The sequence below is a fragment of the Protopterus annectens genome, chromosome 9.part0 (genome assembly GCF_019279795.1).
Source record: "Protopterus annectens isolate FY-2018-M chromosome 9.part0, PAN1.0, whole genome shotgun sequence".
In the NCBI taxonomy this organism is placed as follows: Eukaryota; Metazoa; Chordata; order Ceratodontiformes; family Protopteridae; genus Protopterus; species Protopterus annectens.
In genome coordinates, this window is record NC_056743.1 from 430,946,522 (window position 1) to 430,972,925 (window position 26,404).

At 46.5% G+C, this 26,404-nt stretch overlaps 1 protein-coding gene across 1 annotated transcript in view; it reads right to left on the reverse strand.

Moving 5' to 3' along the window:
- The window catches only part of LOC122811251 (receptor expression-enhancing protein 1-like), a gene marked incomplete in the record, with an annotated part of 933,039 nt that overhangs the window by 78,748 nt on the left and 827,887 nt on the right, over positions 1-26,404 (reverse strand). The window contains 1 exon segment of the mRNA XM_044082970.1: positions 1-48. This exon segment is cut by the window's left edge and continues 66 nt beyond it. Within this exon segment, the coding sequence (XP_043938905.1) occupies positions 1-48 (48 nt within the window).

A 26,404-nucleotide genomic window follows, 5' to 3' on the forward strand; every position in this document is an offset into this window, starting at 1 on the left:
GGTCTCATAGCCTCGTTCCTTTGCCTGAACAATATATTCATCAATTTCCTGTTTTGTAATAGAAAAAACAGTTAAACACCTTACCATTCATCAAATAAACTCAATACTGTTTTTCTCATAACTTTTGCAAAGTTAATTTATGAATCCATACAAATTTTATGTCTCACAGGAACCTAACCATCTTTAAGGAACATTAAATACTGTGGTTATGAAACTCAAACATTTCCAAATTATGAAAATCTACAGTACTTTTAGATTTTAAGCACTTAATCAGGAACCTAAAAACAAATTAAATAATTGGGTCAGATCTACTTATCACTGTTGCAGTATTTTTCACTACAGACATCCAGATGAGATACAAAAGCTTTACCTTCTTAGGGTGCATGTCCAACACATGACCTACGCTTGTGTCTTGTGGTATAAGCGGATGTACACATGATTTCCTCAAACTATTGCCAAGCCAGTGGCCTGAATATTACTGAGATGAAACTGGACAGTTAGGAGAGGCATAACTCAAACAGGTAAGTAAACTTCCCCAATAGGAAGATACAAGTGAGAGCTTATGCTAAGGGAAATAGTCATTTTGGAGTAAAGTAAGATAATAGGGGAAAGAATACTTCAACTGTTATCAGTAGGACATCTACCGTTACATTATTTCTTGCACAACTGTACTGTGTCCTGACTGAAATCACTGTTGCAGTATTCAACATATGGGCAATTCCCAGAGCTGGAGGTGGTAAAGAAAAGGGTCGTTAGCTTATGGGAAGATGAGCCAAGGAGACCAGAGGACAGGTCTAGCAAAGGTAGCCATAGATCTGGAAAAAGCATCAAGATTGTAGTGTTTAGTGAAGTTGTGCACAAGACCAGTTTCCAAAGTGGACCTGGCAACACCACCTTTGTGGAAGGCACCAAAAGAGGCTACTGCCAGAATGGTGTGTGTTTTTCTGTAGGACACCAACAACTTGTATTGTGTGCAGCAGTAGAGATGGCCTTTGCTAACCAGGACGCAATACTTTTAGAGACCATATGGCAGAGTTTGGAATCCTTGAAGAAAATTAGAAGTTATGTACCTACCATAACGTTCCATGTTAGTTGTCTTCTCTCGCCTTCTTTCTTGCTGGATGGGTTCGGAGCCGATCCTCGGCTCCGACTCGGCACTTGCTTTAGCTCGAGAACTCCTTTTACCAGCTCGAGGCAACCCTATATCCCATGATGCAAGGCGGAACTACCTCAGATCTCGTTTGGCAGCTAACTTACCCTGCTAAAGACTATCCTAACATAATTAGGAACTATGGTTCCTAAAAGAAGTCCTCATAACAATGTTCCAGAGGAAGCAATCTAATAGGAACTCTCCAAGATCTGTCCAGGCCAGGGGGAAGGAGGGAGGGATTAAGAAAGAAGGCGAGAAGACAACTAACATGGAGCGTTATGGTAGGTACATAACTTCTAAATGTTAAGTTGTCAATCTACTTCATTCTTGCTGGATGGGACCGCGTCCCTAGCACCTGTATCCCGGGTGGCTCAATGGAACAGACTCTTGAGAACTGTGGAACCAAAACTGGCCCTATCTCTGGAGGCCAAATTCCAACTTGTAATGAGACACAAAGGTATGAGGCGTGGCCCAAGTAGCTGCTGCACAAATAGTATCAATGGGTAGTCTATCCTGAAAGGCTACAGAAGTGGATAGACTCCTGGTCGAATGTGCTTTGGGCTTGGAAGATAGTTGTTTGCCTCTAAGAGAGTACACATAGGAAATGGTGGAAGTCAACCACCTGGATAAGGTCACTTTAGAAACTGGAAGACCTAACCTGTTTTCTGCATAGGAGACGAACAATTGGTCTGATTTTCTAATTTGTTTAGTCCTATGCAAGTAGTACCTGAGCTGACGATTGACATCCAAAAAATGCAGCTTCTGATCAGCTCTGTCAGAATAGTTAGGAAAAAAGACTGGTAGATCTATAGATTGGTTAATATTGGTTTGAGATACAACCTTGGGGAGAAAGGAAGGGTTAGTTCTTAACGAAACCCTATCCTTATGAAAAACCAGATAAGGTGAACGAATACAGAGGGCTTGAATCTCAGAAACTCTTCTTGCAGAAGTAACAGCCAGTAAAAATATAGTTTTCCACGTCAATAACTTCAAAGAACATGTAGCAGACGGCTCGAAAGGAGGAAGAATCAAGGATGCCAACATTAAGTTTAGATCCCATTGCGGAGGAGGGTGTTTCACAAGCGGTTTTAGGAGAAAAACTCCTCTCAAAAAGGCCTTGCATAATCTATGAGACATGATGTTATTGTCATGCAAGCCAACATGATACTTGGAAATAGCCGTCAGTTGTACTTTGACTGTAGATGACGAGGATCCTGAATGAAAAACCTCCGCCAGGAAATCCAAAACAGAATGTACGGGAGCAGTAAAAGGATCAATATTTCTGGCGTTTGCCCAAATCGAAAAACGTCGCCACTTGCTAGCATAAATAGTTCTAGTGGACGACTTCAAATAAGACACTAAAATGTCTCTGACCGAGTCAGAAATCATTGGTAGCCTGGCTAGGGAAGGAAGTGGAGCAACCAAGCAGTGAGGTTGAGAGAATGAATGGCCCGGTGCTGCTGACCCGACTGGTGGATCAAAAGATCCGGAACTGGGTCCAGATGCCAGGGCTGCACCAGAAGATGACGATGCAGAGACAGAAACCAAATTTGTCGAGGCCAATATGGAGCAATGAGGATCAATTTGGCTCTCAAAACGGTGGCTTTCTGAATGACTTGTGGAATCAATGGAAAAGGAGGAAAGGCATAAAGAAGTCCCCGAGGCCAATCCTGGGTTAGAGAGTCTCTCAAGGGTTGGCCTGGAAGGGGAAATAGTGTGAAGAAATCTGGGCACTTGTTGTTTTGAGGGGTAGCGAAAAGATCGCAACAAGGAGTGCCCCACTTCAGAAAAAATCTGATCCACTACAGATTGAGAGACCACTCGTGAGGCATCAGAATAGATCTGCTTAGCCTGTCCGCCAATAGGTTGGACCTGCTGGGGATGTGCGTTGCTATCAGAAACCGCTGAGAAGAGATCGCCCATTGCCAAAGTCTGAGAGCTTCTCGACATAATGGATAGGACCTGGTTCTGCCCTGTTTGTTGATGTACCAGACCACGGACATGTTGTCCGTTTGTACTGCAATAGTCCCCGTGGGAAGAAAGTTGTCGAGGGCTTGCAACGTTAAAAGCACTGCTCTCATCTCCAGGACATTTATGTGCAGATGGTATTCTATGGGTTGCCACGTCCGTGGACCATCCTGCCCTGATAATGCCCCCACCCGATCAGAGAGGCATCCGTGGTGACTGTGGCAACTGGAGGAGGGGAATAAAGGTCGGCCCTGATGAAGAAGAGGGAAGATATCCACCATTGTAGATGAGCCCTGCGACTGTGTTACCAAGATTTCGTGTCTCATCGGAAGATTGTGGTACGACCACTGCGTGAATAACATCCACTGCAGGAGACGCATGTGAAGCGAGCCAGTGGTAGAAGAACAATGGCCGCAGCCATCAGGCCTAGAACTTTCAAGACAAACCTGGCTTTGATCTTGTTGCTTTGTAACAGAAGCGAACAAATTTTTGGATGTCCAGAATTCTTTGATCTGTTAGCCTGGCTAACATTTTGACTGTATTTAACTCTGCCTATAAAGGTGATAGATTGGCAAGGCAGCAGAGAGATTTTTCAAATTTACGAAATTCCCAGTTTCTTGCAAAGCTGTAGGGTGTAGTCTCTGGACTGAAGAAGCTGATGCTTGGTGGTGGCGGAGAGGAGCCAGTCGTCCAAATAAGGAAACACCTGGAATCCTCGACGTCTCAGGTGAGCTGTGACCACTGCCATGCATTTGGTGAACACTCTGGGGCTGAAGTGAGGCCAAAGGGCAGTGCTCTGAATTGGTAATGACTGGTCCCCAGCCGAAAAGCGGAGAAACCTTCTGGGCGTCTGTGAATCTTTATGTGATAGTACGCATCCTGAAGGTCTATAGAGCACATCCAGTTGTCCTTGCCCAGAAAGGGCAGAATGGACTGAAGCGTGACCATCCGGAATCTTGCCTTCTTGACAGACTTGTTTAGTCTGCTCAGGTGTAGTATCGGTCTCCAATCTCCCGTCCTTTTGGGGACCAAAAAGAATCTTGAGTAGAAGCCGGATCCTACTTGGTCTGCCGGCACTGTCTGGATGGCTCTTTTTTCTAGGAGTTTTGAAACCTCCCGTCTTGCCAAATCCCTTTGACTGGGTGAGATGTCTGGAAGGGATTGTAGAGGTACGGGAAACCTTTCGAAGGGGATCTTGTAACCCTCGGATATGATGGAATGTACCCACTTCTCTTGGGATAGGGATTGCCAGGCTACTGGGTACAGTGAAATCCTTCCCCCGACTGCCTCCAAGGGTGGGCAGTCGGGCAACACCTCAGGGATGCTGAAAGGGCTTCTCAGGAAGAGACTCCCTGTTGCCCTGGTTCTGAGGACCCCCCCTGCCTCTAGGGTGGTGTCTATTATTGTTACCCCCTCTGCCTCTGGGGGTAAACTGACCACGTGTGTCCGGTGTAGCTCCTTGGGCTTTACGGAACCACATCTTCCCCCCTTTCTGACCCTTGGGATAAGGTCTAGAAGGAGTGGAAAACTGGACTCCAACGGCAGAAAGAGTTTTACCGTCCTGCTCACACCTGGTCAAAGTATCCTTCACCTGAGGTCCGAACAAAGCCGAACCATCAAAGGGGGTATTGGTGAAGGACGCCTTAAAGGGGTCCGCAAAATTACACAGCCGCATCCAGGCTTGGCGTCTAAGAGCAACACCTGTGCCTGCGGCCCTGCTCGCTCCATCGGCCGCATAAGATATGAGCCGCATGGAGGAGTTAGATATGGAATTCAGGATAGCAAGCTGTGAGGCAATCTTTTCCTGAGCCCCAGCAGCAGAAGGATCCTGGACTGCTTCTCCCAGTTCCTTGAGAATATCTCTGAAGCCTGGTGAAGTGACAAAGGTAATTCAGCGAACATAGCAAAGGTCGCTGAAGAAAACATCCGCTTTCCATACCTGTCCATGGTCCTAGAATCCTTATTAGGAGGATGGACAGGTACTGAAGGATCCGCCAGTTCCTTCTTAGTGGCCGCCACCACCATAGCATCCACAGAGACACCTTTGGAAAGGAACTGTTTATCCGAAGGGCCGTGGCGAACTTGGATGGTCTCCTGGGGACAGGTTCCACAGAATCTGGAGCCCGCCTTCCGAGCCACTACCTGCATAAGTGGGTGAAGGCGGAGACACCAGGAGGTGGAGGTCGGGATCCAAACGCCTCCAGGTATACCGACTCATCCTCGGAGGGGTCAATGGAGGCCAATTCCCCTCTGTTTGAGGAGCTCAAGGATGTCTGAAAAGAGACATCCTCAGAGGGGACCGGGGAACCCTCTGACTCATCTAAGTCGGTATCAGATGTAGTAGACTCGGGGAGTCTGTGTGTTTCCTCTTACGTCCTCTTCGAGGGGTTCCCCTGCAGGATCAGGAGAAACCTCGGAAGGAGGAAATTCCCAGTGGGGAAACCTGGGGCGATGGATCCCTGGGCCTGAGAGCAAGAGGCTGGCAAGAGGCATCTACAGGCACTGATGAGGGAGGAGCTAGAGGGACGGACCGTTGACCTGGCTCTGAGGCCAGGACACTCCTCATCACCTCAAAGGCTCCTCCTCCGCGGGAGACCAGAACACACCGCTCGAAGAGACAGGAATGGTCGGCTCCAAGAGAGAGAAGGCTCGAGGCCGATGTCGGTGCCGAGCTTACCAAAGCCAAGCCCGAGAGGGAGGCGGGTCGGACAAGGGTCCGATGCCACTAGCCCCCTCGGAGCCGACAGTGGAAACTCGACGACCGGATCCTTCCAAGGAAGGTCTCAAGGAAGAGATCGGAGCCGAGGACGATGGATGTATCGGCTCCGGCATCGAAACAGTCGCTGTCCCGAGAAGCTCCGGCTCCGAACTCTGGTGTGGAGTCTGAGGAGGAAGCTCAATGATAGGGGTTATAGCCGCAGTCTGTTGAGACAGGCTATGGAGCATTTGGGCCAGTGCCTGAGACTTCAACAGCCTGCTTACCACCCTCTCCAAGTCGTGGTCAGACAGCCTGGAAGATCTCGAAGACCGGCTCCGATGGCTCCGCTCCAATAAAAGAGGAGACCCGGGCAGTGGATACTCATAATAGAAGGAGACCGGGATCTCTTATGGGTCGAAACCATCGGAGCCGAAGTCCCTTGAACTCCAGATGGAGCCGAGGATATCTCGGCTCCGATGCTGGATAAAGTGTCGGCTCCAGCCGGAGCCGACAAGCCCACAGTAGTCAGGGTATCGAGCCAGCCGGCACGAACCCACTACTAGAAGAAACATCGACTCCAGCCGGAGCCGATATCGGCTCCGGCGGAGCCACCAGAGGAGGCTTGGACACTGTAGCCTGAGCCTTCGGTGGCTTATGAGGTTTTCCTGACCCTGATTTAGGAGGAGAACCTTCAGGTTTAAGCAAACCTCGGAGGATAAGTTTGTTCCTCCTTTCCTGCAGGACTCTCTGGCTAAAAGCATGACATAACGCACAGGAGTCCTGCAGGTGCAAAGGCCCCAGGCAATACACACAAGAAGTGTGACCGTCTGTCAGGGACATTTTCTGACAGCACTGGTCACACTTCTTGAAGCCTGAGACCTTGCCTTCTCTAGACATCCTAAGGAGGATAGACACAAACAGTCCCCACAAACACACAAATTAATCCCTACACAAACACACAGGAAGGGATAACCAAGGGGGAACTAGGCCTGACTTAAGTACTATAACTTAAAACTTATAAAAGTTATAAAAGTCTATAAAGGGAAAGGGTGTGGCTGTAACTAGTTTACAGACTAAACTGACACTCAAAAGGGAAAATAAACTCCTAACTACACTTTTCTTATTTTACTAAGAAAAAACTTACCTCAGCTGGCAAAGGAGACCTCTTTCGCTAAGCGGCAAACGAGATCTGAGGTAGTTCCGCCTTGCATCATGGGATATAGGGTTGCCTCGAGCTGGTAAAAGGAGTTCTCGAGCTAAAGCAAGTGCCGAGTCGGAGCCGAGGATCGGCTCCGAACCCATCCAGCAAGAATGAAGGCGAGATTGACAACTTAACATCAAACAGTTCAGTAGAATCTCAGCTGCCTGTTAATGTCTAGTGTGTGCAGAATTCTTTAACCCCTGTTGTGGGTATTAGGAAAAAAGGGAAGGTGGGTGAATATCCTTGATTGAGAGGCCATTCATTTACTACCTTAGGCATGGAAGGATTGGCCCTAAAAGTCACACTGACCCAGTGGAAAATGAGAAAAATTTTAATAGCCATGAACAGCTGAAGTTGACATTAACCAAGCAAAGGCAAAAGCCAACAGGATGACAGTTTTTCAGGGGCAGAATTTTATAATGGATGCTGATGGCTCGCATGTAGGTAATTAAATTTTTCCAACACAAAGTTCAGATTCCAGGGAGGAGAATTGGGTTTTCTTGGCAATTTAGCATGTAAAGCTCCTTTCAAGTATGACATCCATCTTGGCCATAAGATAAGGGTCAAGAGGCAAGCAGGCATTGATGATACACTGGCTTTAATGGAAAAAAAACAGACCAAACCAGGCAGCAAAGGTTCACAGAGATGCTGAAGGACAGTGGAAACCTCTGGCAAAAGTGGATTCTGGGTGTATTTGTGGCATAGAAAAAAATCTTCTCCACTTGGCTGTGTAAATTTTCTAATAGGTTTCCTGGCATCATGTAGAATCTGAACCACCTCCTCAGTAAACTGGTGAATTTTAGTGATCAGAACCCTATCATCCACACAGTGAGAGAGGCCAGCTTGGAATGGTGAGGCAGACACGGCTGAGTGATCAGGTCTGGTTGCAAGGGTATCCCTTCCAGTAGGTTCCCTTGGACAAGGAGTAGAAGAGAAAAGCAATGACATCATGGAAGCAGAGGAGAAAGGCGCACAGGAGTCTCCCTGACCACTGGAAAGAGTAACCATCTGCCTTCCAGGCCAACAAAGAAAAGGGAGAAATGATCCTGGTGCAGAGCTGAGGAAAGGTACAGTAGTGTACACTTGCCATAAATGTAGAGGAGTGTTTTCTCTGTTGCAGTCATCCCATTTGGTTAGCTGCTTGCCGTAGCCCTCAGTCGGCCTGATTATCAAAGTCTTGGGTCCTAGGTCTGTTGCGGTCTCATCTTCCATGACATCAGGTAGTCAGGGGTATAAAAGCATGCATCAGACAACATTACATCAGGTTTTCTTGCCCCAGATGTCAGGTGCTCCCCTAATGGGAAGCAATTAAATATATATATATATACCAGGTTACACCTCCAACAAAAAAGCAAATACACCAAAAAGCTTTAAGCATAGTAAAAAGGAATAGAGGTATAGCCAAAAGATGTCCAGGGGCTGGAGGGAGGGTAACCAGGACTGCAACAGTAAATACACTAACATCTACATTTATGTTAAGTGTATACAACTGTAATATGTTCATGTTTCACTGCTGCAGTCATCACATTTGGGTACATTTCCAAAGCTAAGGATGGGAGGAGGAAATTAGATGCATTAGGACCAGCTATAACGCCCTGCAAGACTGCAGTGGCAAAGCCAACTCTGGGATTTACAGAAAATTGGTAAATGGTAATGCTTGGTGAAAGTATGTACAGAACTCCAGGTAGCAGCTTCTATGATGTCCCTGGTAGGGACATCTCTGAGAAAGGCTGTAGCGGTAGATGCAGCCCTGGTTGAATGTGGTCTTATCCCCTGTGGGATAGGTTTTCCATGGTGCTTACAGCAGAAGGGAATGCAATGGCCTATCCATGTAGAAATGGTTTACTTTGAAATGGCCTTCCCCTCTGTCCCAGCAGCAAATGCCACCAGCAGCTGTTCAGATTTCCTGACAGGTTTAGTCCTGTCCAAGTTGTCTGCACACATCTAAGGAGTGCAATATATGTTCCCCTTTGTTCTGTGGATTAGAAAACAAGGTTGGCAAATGAATGAACTAATTAAGAGCCACACTGGATACTACCTTGGGCATGAAAGAGGGATTGGTCCTGAGGGACACCCTATCCGCATGAAAGATGATGAAAGGCTCCACTGCCATAAGGGCCTGTAATTAATACACCCTTCGTGCTGAAGTGATGGCTAAAAGGAAGGCTGTTTTCTAAAAAAGGAATTTCAACTCTGCACTTGCAGCTGGCTCAAAAGGAGGTAGAGTGAGTTTTTCCAATACAAAGTTAAGGTCCCAGGCTGGAGTTGGGGCTCTCCAGGTTGGTCTTAGTTTTTGGCCCCTCTGAGGAACTGCTTGAGCAGTGGATGAGAGAAGAGGCATGGTTCTGTGTTGCAATGAGCTGAAATGGCAGAGGCATGAGGTTTGATGGAAGAAAAGGAAAGGCCCCTGTGAAGCATCTGTTAGGTATTGAAGAATCTGAGGTAAATTGGGCACTGCTGTGTCCATCCAGAGTTTGGTTCCAGGAACAGAATCTTTTCCAGTTTTCAGCATAAGATTTTCTAGTACTAGGCCTCCTTGCCTCCAGAATGACATCCAACACTTACTGAGGGATGGTAACAGAGATCAGGTAATTTGCCAGGCTGCCAGGTTCAGGGTTTGAAGCAGAGGGTGCAAAATCTGGCCCTCCTGCTGGGACAGCAGGGTAGGAGCCTGAGGCAGGTGCTATGGTGCCAGCAGAGACCCTGCACAAAAGGGGGTACCAGTGTTGACGTAGCCAGTCTGGTGCAATCAGTATCGTCCTTGGTTTTTCCTGTTTGATCTTTAGTAGCACCTTGGAGAGGAGAGGCAGAGGAGGAAAGGCATAAACTGATACATTTCTCCAGGTGAGGGACAGGGCATACACTTTCCAAGCTTGTTTGTGGGGAGTCCTTGTGCAGAATTTGTCCAATTGGTAGTTCTGGGGGGAGGCAAACAGGTCCATCTCTGGACTCCCCCATTTATCAACATGTTGAATGTCTTTGGTTCCAGTTTTCACTCGTGTGGGTCCATGAGATTTCTGCTTAGTTTGTCTGCCACTGTATTTAGCTTTCTTGGTAGAATTGAGCCTGTAGGTACACTTGGTAGCTCAAGGCTGTGTTCCACAGAGACATAGCTAGTCTGCAGAGAGGGTATGAGTGGGTTCCCCCTGCTTGTTTACGTACCACATAACAGTGGTATTGCCTGTTTTTACCATTAATTGTCCTGGAAGAATGTGGTCCTTGAGGGCTGTCAGAGCATTCTGTACAGCTAACATTTCTTTTTGATAGATATGTAGGTGCATTTGATTTGGGTTCCATTGCCTTGAATGCACTTCCCTGCCAAGTGAGCCCCCCATGCATAGTCTGATGCGTCTGTTAGGGTTCGGGCAGTAGGGGTTAGAGTAAATGGCAGTCCCTTGTTTTGGTGGCAGGCCTCTTCCCAAAGGAACTCCAACTGTAAGCAAGGTATGATAGGAATCATTGCTTCTAGATCCTGAGAATGCTAACACCATAGGCTTTTTAGATACCATTGTAGTTTCCTCATATGCAGACTTGCATACGGAATTAGGAGAATGCAGGAGGCCATGAACCCCAAGGCTTGCAGTACTTGTCTTGCAGATAGCAGGGTCTTTGTGGCCATTAGTTTTGAAGTAAGCTGTCAAATAAATGTTTCTCTGGCGTGAGGAAAGCCATCGGGGAAGTTATGTTCAAGCTTGCTCCCAGGAATACAATTTGTTGGCAGAGTACAAGATGTGATTTTTCGTTTATGGTGTACCCCAGAGAAGTTAGCACCTTTTGTACAAATGCCAGACAATTCAAAAGTATGCTCTGGCTTTCTGCCTGAATTAGACAATCGTCCAGGTATAGATATATTTGAATATTTCTTTGCCTGCAAAATGCAATGATTGGAGCTAGGCACTTTGTGAATACCCTGGGTGCAGTAAGCCAAAAAGCAGTGCAGAGAACTGATGGTACATGAAGCCTGCTTTGAAGCTTAGGTATACTCTGCAAGATTCCCCGATTGGGATGTGCAGGTAGGCTTCCATTAAATCCAGTGTTGCTAACCAGGCATCCTTGCCTAGCATAGGAAGCAACTGAAGAGTTAGCATCTTGAATTTTGGCATCACCAAAAAAGTGTTTAGGAAACAGAGATCCAGGACAGGACGCCAATAGGAGTGGTCTTTTCTGGGCACCAGGATAAGTCTAGAGTAGAAACATTGTCCCCATTCCTCTTCTGGGACAGTTTGAATAGCCCTTATACTTGAGAGCTTGCTTTTGATCCTCTGCCCACTGATTTGGGGGTAGAACTGGCCAACCGTTTGGGGTTGGTAAAGTGTGGAAGTGGAATCTGTACTCTTGGGAAACTACATTTAAAACCCATTTGTCCTGGGTAATGACTTCCCAGTTTTTTGCCTGCAGAGCAATCCTTCCCCCTAAAGAAGCAGTCAGTTGAGAAGAGCTTGGAAGTTTTAAAGTTAAGTCATTGAGGCAGTTTACCATAGGGGAGAGTCTTACTACTACCTACTTGGGAAGTGGGAGCCCCCCACTGCTTAGTCCTGTGCGTACCTTGGGACTGAAGCCTGGGTGTTCTGCTGGTTCTGGGTTTGGACTGAAGGCTTGGAAGAGGCAGGAAAGGACTAATTCTTAGAGGGCCAATGCCTACTAAATCTTGGAGGCTGTACTTGTAGGAAACTATAGAACTCCTGCAGACTGCCCTAAATGATTACTGCTTGAATCTCCTCTCTTCGGAAGCTCACCACTGAAGCTCCCTTCCCCACCTCAATCCAAACACAGAATATCACCTGCATCGCCTCTGTGAATTCCCTGAACTTGCCTGCTTGACTGAACTATAGAACTCCTGCAGACTGCCCTAAATGATTACTGCTTGAATGTAGGTAGCATCAAACCATCTATTGTGTCTATACTACCTACTTTGTAACTGATTTACTTTTGTCTGATCTCCCTTGTAGGTGATTCAGCAGCCTACCGTGTACCACACGTGGACTCCTCTCCCCCCAGACACCTCAGTCCCACATACTTTCTCTGTGAAAGTTGTATGTGACCAGCTCACCTGGATACCTGCTATCTCCCTTCCCACCACCAGGTGGCAGCACCTACTACCCAACCACTGATGCATATCTGTGTTACCTGGCTTCCCTCCTATTAAACGGATTAACTCACTTAAGAGCCTGTTTTTCTTGTTTTTCTTCTCTGTACAGCAATCTGGCTTTTTTCTCCCCCTGAACAACACAAACTAACCCACTGCAAACAGCTCTTTCACTCATACAAAGTGCTTGTCCCTATCTGGTTCCATACCAACTATAACTGCTTATCTTTCTATACCAACAGCAGTTGCTGATTTTTTTCTGTTGATCTCTCTTCTCTTTTCTTCCCCGCTCCGTTCGCCCTGTGGGCTCACTCCCCTACCCACCCCCAATTCCCACCCACCCCCACTACATCTAGATTTATACCCATTTAGCCACACCTACATCCTCCACACCTACCTAACTCCACCCCTTTCTCTTCCTATCCCCTCCTCCATTCATATCATACCCACATCGCCATTCCCCCACCTCCTTACTCATCTCCTACATTTCTTATTATAACCCCAACATGTCCATAAAAGACTCATCCCTTTCAATTCAACTACTACTCCTTCTGAACCTTACCTTCATCTACCATTTCACCCAGCCTTATCTCAACCACACTCTACTCCTACACACAACCTACCCTCTCCACACATCACACAACTATTATACCAGCTCCATCTCTCCTGAACTTTATTCCACTAACCCCATCCTATGGTTTCATTACAAGCCAATCCCTTCTCATAAAACCTCTAAACCTCTACACACATTTACCACCCTATATCCTTCACTAATCTATCAACCCACATTTCTCAACCAAAACAATTCAAATACCTCCACTACCTAACAACTCATAACTTCCATACTATTATCCGGTGATATACACCCAAACCCAGGCCCAAACCACCCCTCCTCAATATCTAAATCCATCCTATTTGCATCTCTTAATGCACAAAGCGTAGCTAACAAAATTCCAAATCTACATGCCTGGCTATCTCACAACAAACCAGACATCCTAGCCATTTCTGAAACCTGGCTAAAACCACATATAAAAGATTCAGAGATAGTTCCACCTAACTACTCTATCAGATCAGACAGAACCCATAAAAAGGGTGGTGGAGTAGCTCTACTCTACTCATCCTCCCTATGCATAACACCATACAATAAAGCCATTCCCCAGTTCCACAATGCAGAAATAATACTGACTCATCTCCAGCTAAACAAACACAAATATATATATACATTGCCTCTCTTTACATTCCCCCAGGAGACAATATTCCAATACTCGAATAAATCCTCTCCTGGCTTTCAGTTAACATCAATAATGAAACTATAATCATGGGAGATACCAATATTAACTGGTCCTCCATTCAATCCCCCTCTCACCCCCTTATCAACCTATACAACTACTCTCAACTCGTCAACTCCTCAACTAGACCATGCAAAGACTTTACCACTGGCAACATCCTAGACTGGATTCTTGTTTCCCACCCTCACTACTACCCAGATAGTGGTACCATACCAGACTCCCTCAGCGACCACCTTCCTATCTTCACTAGACGTCTTCCTTGTCCCTTACAAGTCACTCATAATTATATTATTACCCGATGTCATAGAAACTTTAACCCAGAAGCTTTCTCTGACACCCTAAAATCACTTAACTGGTACCCTTTAAAAACACTACCCCTTGAAAATGCAATCACTTACTTTAATACTACCTTCCTAAACCTTCTAGATACTCATGCTCCATTAAAAACCAAAAGAATAAAAAGGCAATCCACCCCCTGGTTAACTATAAACACCCTAACCACCATGCGAGCCTGGACAATATCGAAAGAACAAATCTACATCTTCCCTCAACGAATACAAAACTCTTCGTAATTCAGTCAAAAAACTTATCGCTGCAGACCGTCGTAACTACTTCACCCGACTTCAGAGCAACCTCAAAACCAACCCTCAAAAGTTCTGGAGAGGTATAACTACCCTCTTAAAACCCGGGAACACAGAAAACCCAATCCCCTGCCCAAATATAGATGACACTGATCTTGCTACCCAATTCAATTCTTTCTTCATAGACTATTTCTAAACTTACCTCCTCTTTTTTAAACAGTCATTCTCCTACCTCCACTTCCCCTCAGACTTCTCCCCCTCAAACATCTCCCACTTCTCCTCTTGCTTCTCCCCCTTCAATTTCACCCACTTCTCCTCATGCTTCTCCTCCCCCAACTTCTCCCACTCATTCCCCACCCCCACCATTCTTCATCAAACCTATTCCTACATCCACCATAAAAAGACTCCTGCAGAAACTAAAACCATGCACCAATGCCCCTGATAACATTCCCTCATACTTCCTCAGCATAGCTGCTGAAGCCATTGCCCTCCCTATCAGTATCCTAATTAACCGCTCAATCCAAGAAAGTATTGTTCCTCAAATATGGAAAAAAGCCTACATCATTCCACTGCATAAAGGTGGAACCAATACTATTACCAACTTCCGTCCCATCGCCATCCTTTCACCCATTTCAAAAGTCCTAGAGAAATGTATCCATCTTCAACTTCTTCCCCATCTCCTAGACAACAATCTACTAACTCCTACACAGCATGGATTCAGACCCCATCATAGTACTATGACTGCCCTCCTATCCTTCCATGAAACTGTGAATAAAGCTAGAGATTCCGGCCTCACTGTATCTACCATCCTCCTCGATCTCTCTAAAGCCTTCAACACTATCTCTCATAACCTACTTCTTACTAAACTATCTAACCTAAACCTTTCTGCCTCTTCCCTCTGTTGGTTTTCTAGCTCTCTCTCCAATAGGCAACAAGCTGTCAAATGGAAAAAAGCCACCAAATCCTTCCTCAACACCCCCACAGGTGTCCCACAAGGTTCTATTTTGGGCCGCCTCCTCTTCAACATTTTCATTAATGACTTTTTCCGCTCTATCCCCCTTGCAAACATTATTCAATACGCAGATGACTCCACAATCTGTGCTGCCTCATCCATCCCAACCCTTAAAACTCACTCAAGATGCCTTCTCCACCAAAGAACAATGGATGAAAGATAACCATCTTGCTCTCAAGGCTGCTAAAACTAAACTTATGATATTTACCCCCTCCAAAACTAATAACCTTGATAGAAATTTATTCTCCATCACCAGCCAAAATAACACATCTCTTGAGCTGGTATCTGAAGTCAAACTGTTAGGGGTCCAAATCGATGACAAGCTCAAATTCAACTCCCATCTACTACTAAATATAAAAAAAAACACCACCAAAAACTAGGCATGCTCTACCGTCACAATCGGTTCTTCAACTCAACTACCAAAATTACTCTCTCTACCACATTTCTCCTTCCCTCCCTTCTCTATGGTGCCCCTCTTCTAACTAACCTACAATCTTCTCTGAAAACCAAACTGTCCTCTTGTTACAACAAAATAGCTAGATTCGCCACCAGTAACAAATAATCTACCCATCACTGTGCACCTCTCCACAAACTCAACTGGCTAGAGCTTCCCAACTACCTCTCCTACACTCAGCTCACCTATGCACATAAACTCATATTCCAGCCATCCCTCTGTCCCTCTCTCTCTACTACCTTTAAAATGCATCAAACTCAAAGACTTCTAAGATCTAACAATCAAAACCTCATAGAAGTTTATAGACCCCTACACCCTCCAGGACACAACCTCCTGTCCTTCTCACTAGCACGCCTATGGAACTCCCTCCCCCCCTCAATTCGTACAATTGCTAGCCTCTCATACTTTAAAAAATCACTACACTCCCATCTAACATCCTCATGGGAATGCTCCTGTTCACACCCCTCAACCTACTCTCTACTCCCAACTCTTTTCCTCCTTCCTTTTACTCAATTCCCAGCCAGCAAATTCCTGCTTGCTTCTAGCATACAACTCCTTATTTGTACCTAGTAATTTTTACTAAAAAAACACATATATACTACTTCTAACGTTTAACCAGAAATTATAGAAAGTTTACATGAGGATTATAAAGAAAAACAATGTGTGGAACATTATCTTTGTATAATCTGTATGTAGAACTTAATCTCTGTATAATCATTATGTGGAGCTTTTCTCCCCAGGACTCCATTGAAAACGGGTTCTTTTGGCCCAATGGACTATCCTGGTTAAACAACTGCAAATAAATAAATAAATAAAATCTAACAGTTTGCATAGATTTAGCTTTTTCCTCCATCTTTTTAAGTACTACTTCTGCTTTGTTGCCAAACAGGTGGTCCTGGTTTAAGGGAGAATCCAGCAATTTAACTTTAACATGATCTGGCAAAGACTGCTCCTTAAGCCAAGCATACCTTCTATGTACAGACCCAGTGACCGCAGCCCTGTAAGATGCCTCTAGTGAATCAAAACCACATTGCAAAGCGTTTTCCAACTTGTTCAGCAGAATGCATTAAATCCTGTAAATCCTTATTTTCAGCACAGTCAGGAATCAACATTTTCTATTTAAGCAATCTAACATGCTGATGATACTTTAACATATCAAATTGGCAGTTTAAGGCCCTAATGGCCAATGTTGCAAAAGTCTATACAGTCTTACCCCATCTATCCAGCACCCTGGAATCTTTATCAGAGGGGGTAGGATTTTCGGCAGTAGTAGCCTTAATGGCCCTTGGGTCCCAGTGAAATGGTCTCAGTATCCGCAGTAGAACTTTTAAAGAGGAACTTGAGTCAGGATCCCTGTAATATCGATCTGGTTTTCTGGGAGTAGGAGGTAAGGAGTCAGGGGCCAAGCTAGATTCCAAAAAGTCATCATCAACAATGTCCAGTACAGTAGGGATAACTAAAGGCCTGCGTTGGGGCAGGATTAAGAAATCCCTAAGCCTCTTTTTAGAATCAGAGTAATCCTGGCTTTCCCAGCGAAAATGCTCCCTAAGTATGCAAGGTTTCACATCCTCTTGAGAAGCAGAGGGAATGGAGTCCTCTGCATCAGAATCCTCATAGGTAGATAAGGGTAAATCCTGGTCATCAGAGGAAACAAAATTTCAGAATCCTGATCAGAAGAATCATAAGCAAGTTCAGACCTAGGTCTCTTAGAGGGGGAAGGTTGGCTCCCCTGATTAAAGTAATAAGGTCTTCAGCCATTCTTATTTGTTTTTTAGGCATAGTGGCCTGACCATGCAGTCTGGGCCATCGGTTTTCTAGGCATGGATAGAGTTTTAGGTCTTGAAGATGGCGTCTGTTTATTATGCAAGTCAGTAGGCCTGAATACACCCCCAGAAGCCGGTGCCTGCACAGCGGCTCCGGACCCATCCAAGGTAGAGACATCCGCAGGTTCCACAGTTGAAGCATCGTGGCATACCGGACTCCAAATGGGTATCAATAGAGGCCTGCGAATCTGATGTAGTGGGCATCAGGGCCTGCAAAAGCAGCTCACTGAGTACTGGCGAAATGGCGACTGGCTTGGGAGAAGTGTCATCAGCAGCTTTGGACTTAGGCGGCCTGTCTCCATCTATGCATTTATTCGGAACGTCGGGTGGCTTACCAAAGCCATATCTGGGTAATTGAACAGAGTACCAAAATATTTAGAAGCGTAAATATACAGACTACAAATAGCTCGTTGTTTAAATAAGGCACAAAACCAACAGCGAGGTACATCGTGGTCGGGGCCTAGGCAAGGAATACAGTACGAATTAAAATCTTGAGGCATTTGCTTTCCACAAGAAAACAATCATTGACTTTCACTGACAATGGTTTAGAGCAAGAAATAGTTTCCCCAACGGGGTACTTGGCTTTAGGTGAAGACTTCGGTTCTGAAACTTGAAAACGAAAATTTCAGGAGTCTGCCAACTAGCACTTGTGAACTGCTTTGGGCACCGCATGGCAAGAAAGACTGATGTAATGGCATCGGCTGCATGCTTTATACCCCTACCTGACGTCATGGAAGATGAGACAGCAACAAATGCAGCACCCAAGACTTTGATAATCAGGCCGACTGAGGGCTACTGTAAGCAGATAACCCAAATGTGATGACTGCAACAGTGAAACATGAACATCTGTTGGTTTTCTGGGGAAACAAAAATGGTCTATTTGTGGTGTGGCCCAATCATACCAAATCATTTTGAAGACCTGTCTGTTCAGGGTCCATTCGTGAGGGTCCTCTAGGGACCATTTAAAATGTATGCCAGCCCAGTCTCCTGGAAGAGAAAGTATGTGGTTGTCAAGGTCACGTTCATTTGTGTGGCTAGTTGCCATGCCTTCGGTGCTAGCCTGCACACAGTGGTTAAGACCTTGTGACCCCCTCTGAATACCACAACTGTGATGTTGATGTACACCTTGCATGTTACTGGTTTCCACAGGTGGGAGAAGGTCTGCAGAGCTTGCAGAAGAGGTCATTTCTTTCAAGCTTAGTTGCTCCTTCAGAAGAGAAGGCCACTTCTGCACTAAGAACCCGTCCTTGCTCCCATGCCCTGTCAGAGGCACCTGTATGAAGACCCTGGGTGGCTAGGCCTCGGGTGAAAGGAAGACCCAGGTTGAGCATGATGCGTTTCTCCCACCAGTACCTCCTTTTACAGCAAGATAGGAGAGGGATTAGTGTTATCCAGGGGGTGGGAAAGTTGGGACCACTGAAGTTTCCTGATGTGTAGTCTGGCCAGACAAAGCACTGGGACGGAGGCTGCCAAAACCCTGTGGATCTCCTTTGCTATAAGACCCTGAGTAAGTGTTGGAAGAAGATGGCCACACTGAACTTTTTCTTGAAAGGCGTGCATTTTGCATGTGTCTGTGTGGCAGTAAGCTAGCACTGGAGCCAGACACTATAAAAACCTAAGGGCGAAGCAGTAAACTGAAAATGTGATGAGCCAGAGAGGAATATAAGGAATTTCAGCAAGAGGGCTGAAGGAAATGTGAAGATAGGCATCCTTTAGGCCTAGAAATACCAAAAAGGCATGAGGAAGAATGAAAGACAAGAGGGGGTGAAGACCGCATTTTGAAAATAGAGACTTTCAGCAAAGCATTTAGAAGTGAAAGAACCAGAATTAGTCTCCATTCGCCTTCCTTGGTAAAGTTTCTGTAATAGAAAATTTTTCCTATCAAGTACACAGGCTTTCATTCTATGGTGCCCTCATCCAGTAACTACTGAACATGATCAAGCAATGGAAGCTCTAGTCAGAATGCTACCTTTAAAATCTTTTGGAGGATCCAACTCCTTCCTAGCTCCCGTAATACTCTGTCCTTCTGTTTCTCTAGATCCCACAGGTGCCCCAGAAAAGTGAGCACAATAATCAATATCAAACATGTTAATGTTTGCACTTCAACCAAAACACCAACACCTTTACGGATGTACAACTGTCTAGACCTTCGCCCACCAGGGATAGACAGTGAGGTGGAGGAACAGGGATGGACCAAGAAGATCTGTAGTTACCATCAGTACTTAACTTGTGTATGTTACTGGATGCAAGCCATCCACTTCAACAGACAAGACAGTATCTCCAACTCTTCCTTTTGTATGGCATCATGACAAATACCTCTTAGCATACTAGACCAAAAGGCAGAACCTGATCTTGGAAGTAGCATCCGGCTTGCACAGTTGAACAAAAGTATGCAAAGAAGCCCATGTCACAGCAGCATAAAAATCATTTAGTGAAACATTTCTGAAAAAAAGGTGAGCAGTAGCCACTATAGTACAATGTACTCTAGGTTTGCTAGGCAAAACTTGATTTTATTTTTCATAATAAAACACGACAATCAGAAAGCCACACAGAGAGATTCCAATTCCAACTGAGTAAGAAAAATAGTTAACCATTTCTAATGTACTTGGCTTTGTTCAAACCCTTGTATCAGTATTGGGGGTTGGCAAACTAAGTGATTGCCTTAAATTTGTTTCTATGTCTACTTTAGGCATAAAAGCTGGTTAGTGTGCAATGACACCTATTTTGAAAGGAAAACAAAGGTTAAATTGCTGCAGTAGTCTTTACTACTGGGATTTGAGCCACAGACCACCGAACATCTAATCTGCCTTCTAGAGCTCAGTATCTCACCACACTCCCCCCTAAGGTGTGGAGGACATCCATACAACAGGGCTGTCAGGACACTCCAGCATAAAACAGACATCCCCCACGACATTTCAAATCTTAGTCGTCAGTTTGCATAACAAGCAGTGAGTGAATCCATAATAAGAAGTTATGTACTTACCATAACGTTCCATGTTAGTCTTCTCACCTTCTTTCTTGCTGGATGGGTTCGGAGCCAAACCTCGGCTCCGGCTCGGCCGAATACTAAAGCTCGAGAGCTATTTTTACTGGCTCAAGGACATCCTATGTCCCATAATGCTAGGCAAAATATACCCAGATCTCGTTTGATAGCGAACACTATGGACAGACATGTCCCACCAGTAGAAAAAGATAAAACTAAGAGCCATGTAGAACTATAAACCCTACAGCCTGTTTGTCACCAGGGCTAACAAAGGGGAAGAGCTCTAGCTGAAGGGATAATCCTGGTGACAAGGAAAATCTCACCCAATACTCTAGGTCTTTTCCAGACTAGGGGGATGGAGGGTGGGACGCAAGAAAGAAGGCAAGAAGAAGACAACTAACGAAGAACGTTATGGTAAGTACATAACTTAATGTTAAGTTGTCAATCTCGCCTTCATTCTTGCTGGATGGGACAGTGTCCCTAGCACCTTAGTCCTGGGTGGCTCAATGGAACAGACGCGAGTACAGTGGAACCAAAATCAGCCCTATTTCTGGAGGCAATATCCAGTTTGTAATGAGAGATGAAGGTTTGAGAAGAGGCCCATGTGGCCGCTGCACAAATAGAATCCATAGGTAATCTCACTTGAAAAGCAACTGAGGAAGCTAATGCTCTAGTTGACCGAGCTCTAGGCTTGGTAGGGAGTTCCTTATGCCTCAATTGATAGGTTAAAGAGATGAGAGGTCAACCATCTTGACAAGGTCACTTTAGAAACTGGAAGGCCCTGCTTCCCTTCAGCATAAGATAAGAAGAGTTGCTCTGATTTTCTCGTTGGCTTGGTTCTATCCAGATAGAAACGTAGTTGCCTATGGACATCCAAACAATGTAATCTTCTCTCAGCTCTATCAGTGTAATTTGGAAAGAAAACTGGGAGATCAATGGTCTGATTCAGATTTTTTTCTGAGAGTACCTTAGGTATGAAGGATGGATTTGTCCTAAGAGCCAATCTATCTTTGTGAAAAACAAGATAAGGGGGGCGCACAGAAAGTGCTTGTAGTTCCGAAACCCTTCTGGCTGAGGTAATAGCTACCAAGAAAAGTGTTTTCCACGAGAGCAGTTTTAACGAGCAGGAGGCAGCAGGCTCAAAAGGAGGTAGAATTAAAGACGACAGTACCAAATTTAGATCCCACGGTGGAGGAGGGTCTTTGACTGGGGGCCTAAGTAATAGGGGTACCCTTCAGAAAGGCTTTGCAGAGCTTGTGGGACATACTAGACTCTTGACAAGCCAACACTGAAATTTGCAATAACCGCCAACTAGACTTTGATAGTGGCTGAAGAGGAACCTTTTTGAAAGAGTTCCGCTAGAAAATCTATAACTGTTTGGACAGGGGCATTAAAGGGATCAACTTGGTTCTTTTCTGCTCAAATAGAGAAACGTTTCCATTTACTATCGTACGTCTTTCTGGTGTTAGACTTGATAGGCAAGGATAATCTGACGTACTGACGGAGAGATTAAGGGAAGTCTGGCTAGGGTTGGAAGTGGAGCAACCAAGCTGTAAGGTTCAGAGATGACAGGGATTGGTGCAGCCTGCCCGATTGATGGGTCAGAAGGTCTGGCACAGGGTCCAGATGCCAGGGCTGCTCCAGTAGATGACGTTGTAGGAACGGAAACCAGACTTGTCTAGGCCAGTAAGGGGCAATGAGGATCATCCTGGATCTCAAGGCAGTTGCTTTCTGGACTAACAAAGTGATTAAGGGAAAGGGGGGGGAAGCATAAAGGAGAACCCTGGGCCAATCGTGGACTACAGCATCCCTGGGAGAGAGGCCCGGAAGAGGGTGAAGAAGTCTTGACACTTGCTGTTTTGAGGTGTTGAGAAAAGGTCACAGCAAGGCTGACCCCACTTTCTGAAGATTTGGTCCACTACTAGTTGGTTGAGAGACCACTTGTAGGGCATGAGAATGTCTCTGCTCAGCCTGTCTGCTATGACGTTGGACTTCCCGGGAATGTGTTTTGCTACCAGAAACCGCTGAGAAGAGATCGCCCATTGCCAGAGTCTGAGCGCTTCCCGACAAAGAGGGTAGGACCTGGTTCCGCCTTGTTTGTTGATGTACCATACTACAGACATATTGTCTGTATTGCAATCGTCCCAGTGGGAAGAGAGTTCTGGAGAGCCTGCAACGCCAACAGCACCAATCTCATCTCCAGGACATTGATGTGCAAGTGGCACTCGAAGGGTTGCCATGTGCCCTGGACTGTCCTGCCCTGAAAATACCCCCCCCACCCGATCAGGGAGGCGTCCGTTGTCACGGTGGCAACTGGAGGGGGGAGAACAACCGGTCTGCCTTGAAGCACCTGGTGTGAGTCCATCCACCAAGATAGGTGTCGTTTGCAAGACTGAGTGATAAGAATCTTGTGTGACATGGGAAGCTGCTGAAAGGACCATTGGGAAAAAAGTATCCGCATATGAAAACGAGCTAGGGAGAGCAAGGTGATTGTTGCAGCCATCAGACCAAGTGTTTTCAGTACAAACTTGGCTTGGACCCTGTCCTCTTGTAGCAGGACTTGAAAATGACTGCGAATGTTGTATACTCTTTGCGTAGGAAGTTTTGCTGACAACTCTACAGTGTTTAACACGGCGCCTATGAAGGTAATATGCTGACAAGGCAGATTTTTTGAATTTATAGAGATGCCTAGCGATTTGCAGGTTTGTACAGCGTAATCCCTGGCTTGAAGAAGCTGATGCCTGGTGGTGGCAGTAAGGAGCCAGTCGTCCAAATATGGAAACACCTGGAATCCTCGACATCTCAAGTGAGCCACAACCACTGCCATGCATTTGGTAAACACCCTGGGGGCTGTGGTGAGGCCAAAGGACAGGGCTTTGAATTGGTAGTGACTGGCTCCCAGCCGGTAGAGGAGAAACCTCCTGTAGCGCCTGTTCATTTTGATATGGTAGTACGCATCCTGAAGTCTATAGAGCGTATCCAATTGTCCTGACCCAGAAAGGGAAGAATGGACTGTAGCGCGACCATCCGGAATTTTGTTCTTTGAACCGATTTGTTCAGTCTGCTGAGATCCAAAATAGGTCTCCAGTCCCCTGTCTTTTTTGGTACCAAAAAGAATTTGGAGTAGATTCCGGATCCTTGTTGGTCTGCCGGGACTGGTTGGATGGCTCTTTTTCAAAGCAGCTTTGAAATTTCTAGTGCTGCTTGGCCTCAGACCAGGTGGAACATTTGGAAGTGGCCCTTTTGGTTGATGTGGGGTGTGGATAAATGGGATTTTGTAGCCCTCGGATATGATCGACCGTACCCATCTGTCCAGCGTAAGGGAGAACCAGGCTTCTGGGTACAGCAAAAGTCTACCCCCGACTGCCTCCGAAGGTGGACAGTCGGGCAGCTCCTCAGGGGTGCTGAAAGGGTTTGTCAGACAAAGATTCTCTGCTACCCTGATTCTGCGGACCCCCCCTGGCCCTAGGGTGGAGTGTGTTATTGTTCCCTCCTCTACCTCTAGAGCGAAGCTCACCACATGCGTCCAGCAGAACTCCATGAGATTTGCGGAAGCACATTTTCCCGGCCTTTTGACCCTTAGGATACTGTCTAGAAGGGGTGGAAAAACGGACTCCTCCCACGGTAGAGTCAGTCTTGCCTTCTTGTTCACACCTGGTTAAGGTATCTTTCACTTGAGGTTCAAAATGAGCAGAACCATCAAAGGGGGTGTGTTAGTGAACGACACCTTGAAGGGGTCAACAAAATTGCAGAGCCGCATCCAGGCGTGTCTTAGAGCAACACCTGTACCTGCGGCTCTACTCGCTCCATTGGCTGCATAAGAGATGAGCCGCATGGAAGAGCTGACTATAGAGTTCTGGGTCCCTAGCTGGGAGTTTATCTTTTCCCGAGACCCCACAGCTGTTGGGTCCTGCAATGTTTCACCCAGTTCCTTGAGAAGGTCCCTCTGAAGTCGGGTGAAATGGCATAAATAATTCAGCGGCCGCATAGCAAAGGTCGCAGAGGAAAACATCCGCTTGCCGTACCTATCCATCGTCCTAGATTCCTTATTAGGAGGATGGACAGGTACTGAAGGGTCAGCCAACTCCTTCTTAGTGGCTGCCACCACCACCATGGCATCCACAGGGACGCCATTGGAAAGAAACTGCTTATCTGAGGGAGCAGTAATAAACTGTGGGCCTCCGGGGAGATGGTTCCATAGTATCCGGAGCCGTCCACGCCTTCTCAGCCACTACTTCCATAAGTGGGTCGAAAGGCGGGGACATGAGGTGGAAGGGCGAGAACTGGGGGCATTCAGGTACACCAACTCGTTCTCGGATGGGCTGAGGGCAGACCAGTTCCCCCTCTGAGGATCTCTAAGATGTCAGAGATGAATACCTCCTCAGAGGGGGACCTTGGGGACCCTTCCAAATCATCCAGGTCGGTGTAAGATGTCACTGACTCAGGAGAGTCAACATGTTTCCTCTTACATGTCCTCTTCCGAGGGGGCTCCCCCGCAGGGTCAGGGGAGGCCTCGGAAGAGGAAGAAATGCCCAATGGGGCAGCCTGGAGCATCGGTTCTCCTCGCTTGGGGTCAGGAGGGTAGGCAGGGGCCGAAGCAGGCACCGTGGAGGGAGGGGCAGAGGAGGCCTACAGTGGTGCTGGTATAGGAGCCAGCACGCTCCTCATCACCTCAAAGACGCCCCTGTCAGGTAGGGAAGAAGGACTCAACTCCGAGGAGATGAAAACTCCCCCCGGCACTGAGAGGGACGGCTCCGAAGCCGGGGCCAGACTCACCTGCGCTCAGGCTCAGAGAGGGAGAGCGGGGTCGGACAAGGGTCTGATGCCACTAGCCCCCTCGGAGCCAACGAGGGAGTCTTGGCGCCCGGATCCGTCCGAGGACGGAGCCAAGGACGGGATCGGAGCCGACGAAGGAACCAACAGGGGGATTGGTTCCGATGCCCCCACAGTACTAACCTCGATGACCTCCGGCTCCGAACTCAGCAGGGTAGCCGGAGGAGGAACTTGAGCGGGTGTAGGGGTAGCCCCTGTCTGTTGAGATAGGCTATGTAGCAACTGGGCCAGTGCCTGCGACTTTGAAAGTTGGCTGACTACCCTCTCGAGGTCATGGTCCAAAAGCCTGGAAAACCTAGAGGAATGAGATCTATGGCTCCGCTCTGACAAGAGTGGAGACTTCAGAGCCGATCTAACTGACTCGAGAGACGGAGACGTAGAGCGCTTTCTGCTCGGGGACGGCTCCGACACTAAAGTCGGAGCAGAATGAGGTTTAAATGCCTCGGTTCCAGCCAGAACTGACAAGGCAGCAATAGCACCGCTCGGCGCCGGCTCCGAACATGGAGCCAACGATTTGGCGGGCTTTGAAGCTTTCCCAGCCATGGTCTTAACAGGGGAATCTTCAGGCTTTAACAAGCCTCTAAGTATGAGTTTGTTTCTGCGCTCCTGCAGGACTCTAGGGCTAAAAGCGTGGCAGATGGAACAAGAGTCCTGCAGGTGCAGAGGGCCCAAACAATACACACAAGTGTGACAGTCTGTCAGACATCTTCTGACAGCACGAGTCACACTTCTTGAAACCAGATACCTTAGTATCCTTAAGACATACTGTAAAAGATAGACTAAAAACTACCTCAAAATTTATTAATAAAAATATACAACCTGGAACCGGTGAAAATGCAACCTCTTAGCTAAGCGGCAAACGAGATCTGGGTATATTTCGCCTAGCATTATGGGACATAGGATGGCCTCGAGCCGGTAAAAATAGCTCGAGCTTTAGTATTCGGCCAAGTCGGAGCCGAGGTTCGGCTCCGAACCCATCCAGCAAGAATGAAGGCGAGATTGACAACTTAACATCTGTGGTTCAGCCTGCTACAGAGCCCAGAAGAGATAAATACCCCACTTGGTTTTTTTCCTATTGCTATTTTAGTGGTAGCTGGCAACCTTTGTGTAACTTTACACTCAAGTACATAGATATCTATTTATGCATTAGGGCATGTCAGAGCCTAAGAAAGGTAGATGCTGTTGTGGTAGGCAGATTCCACAACAAGACTTCCACACCCATTGAGTATTTTGCCTTGGTACAGAACATGCAGTTGCAGACTGTAAAGTCTTGCCAGTGAAACTCCTAAAATTCGAAGATGCATGCAGTCCTTACTACAAAACTTG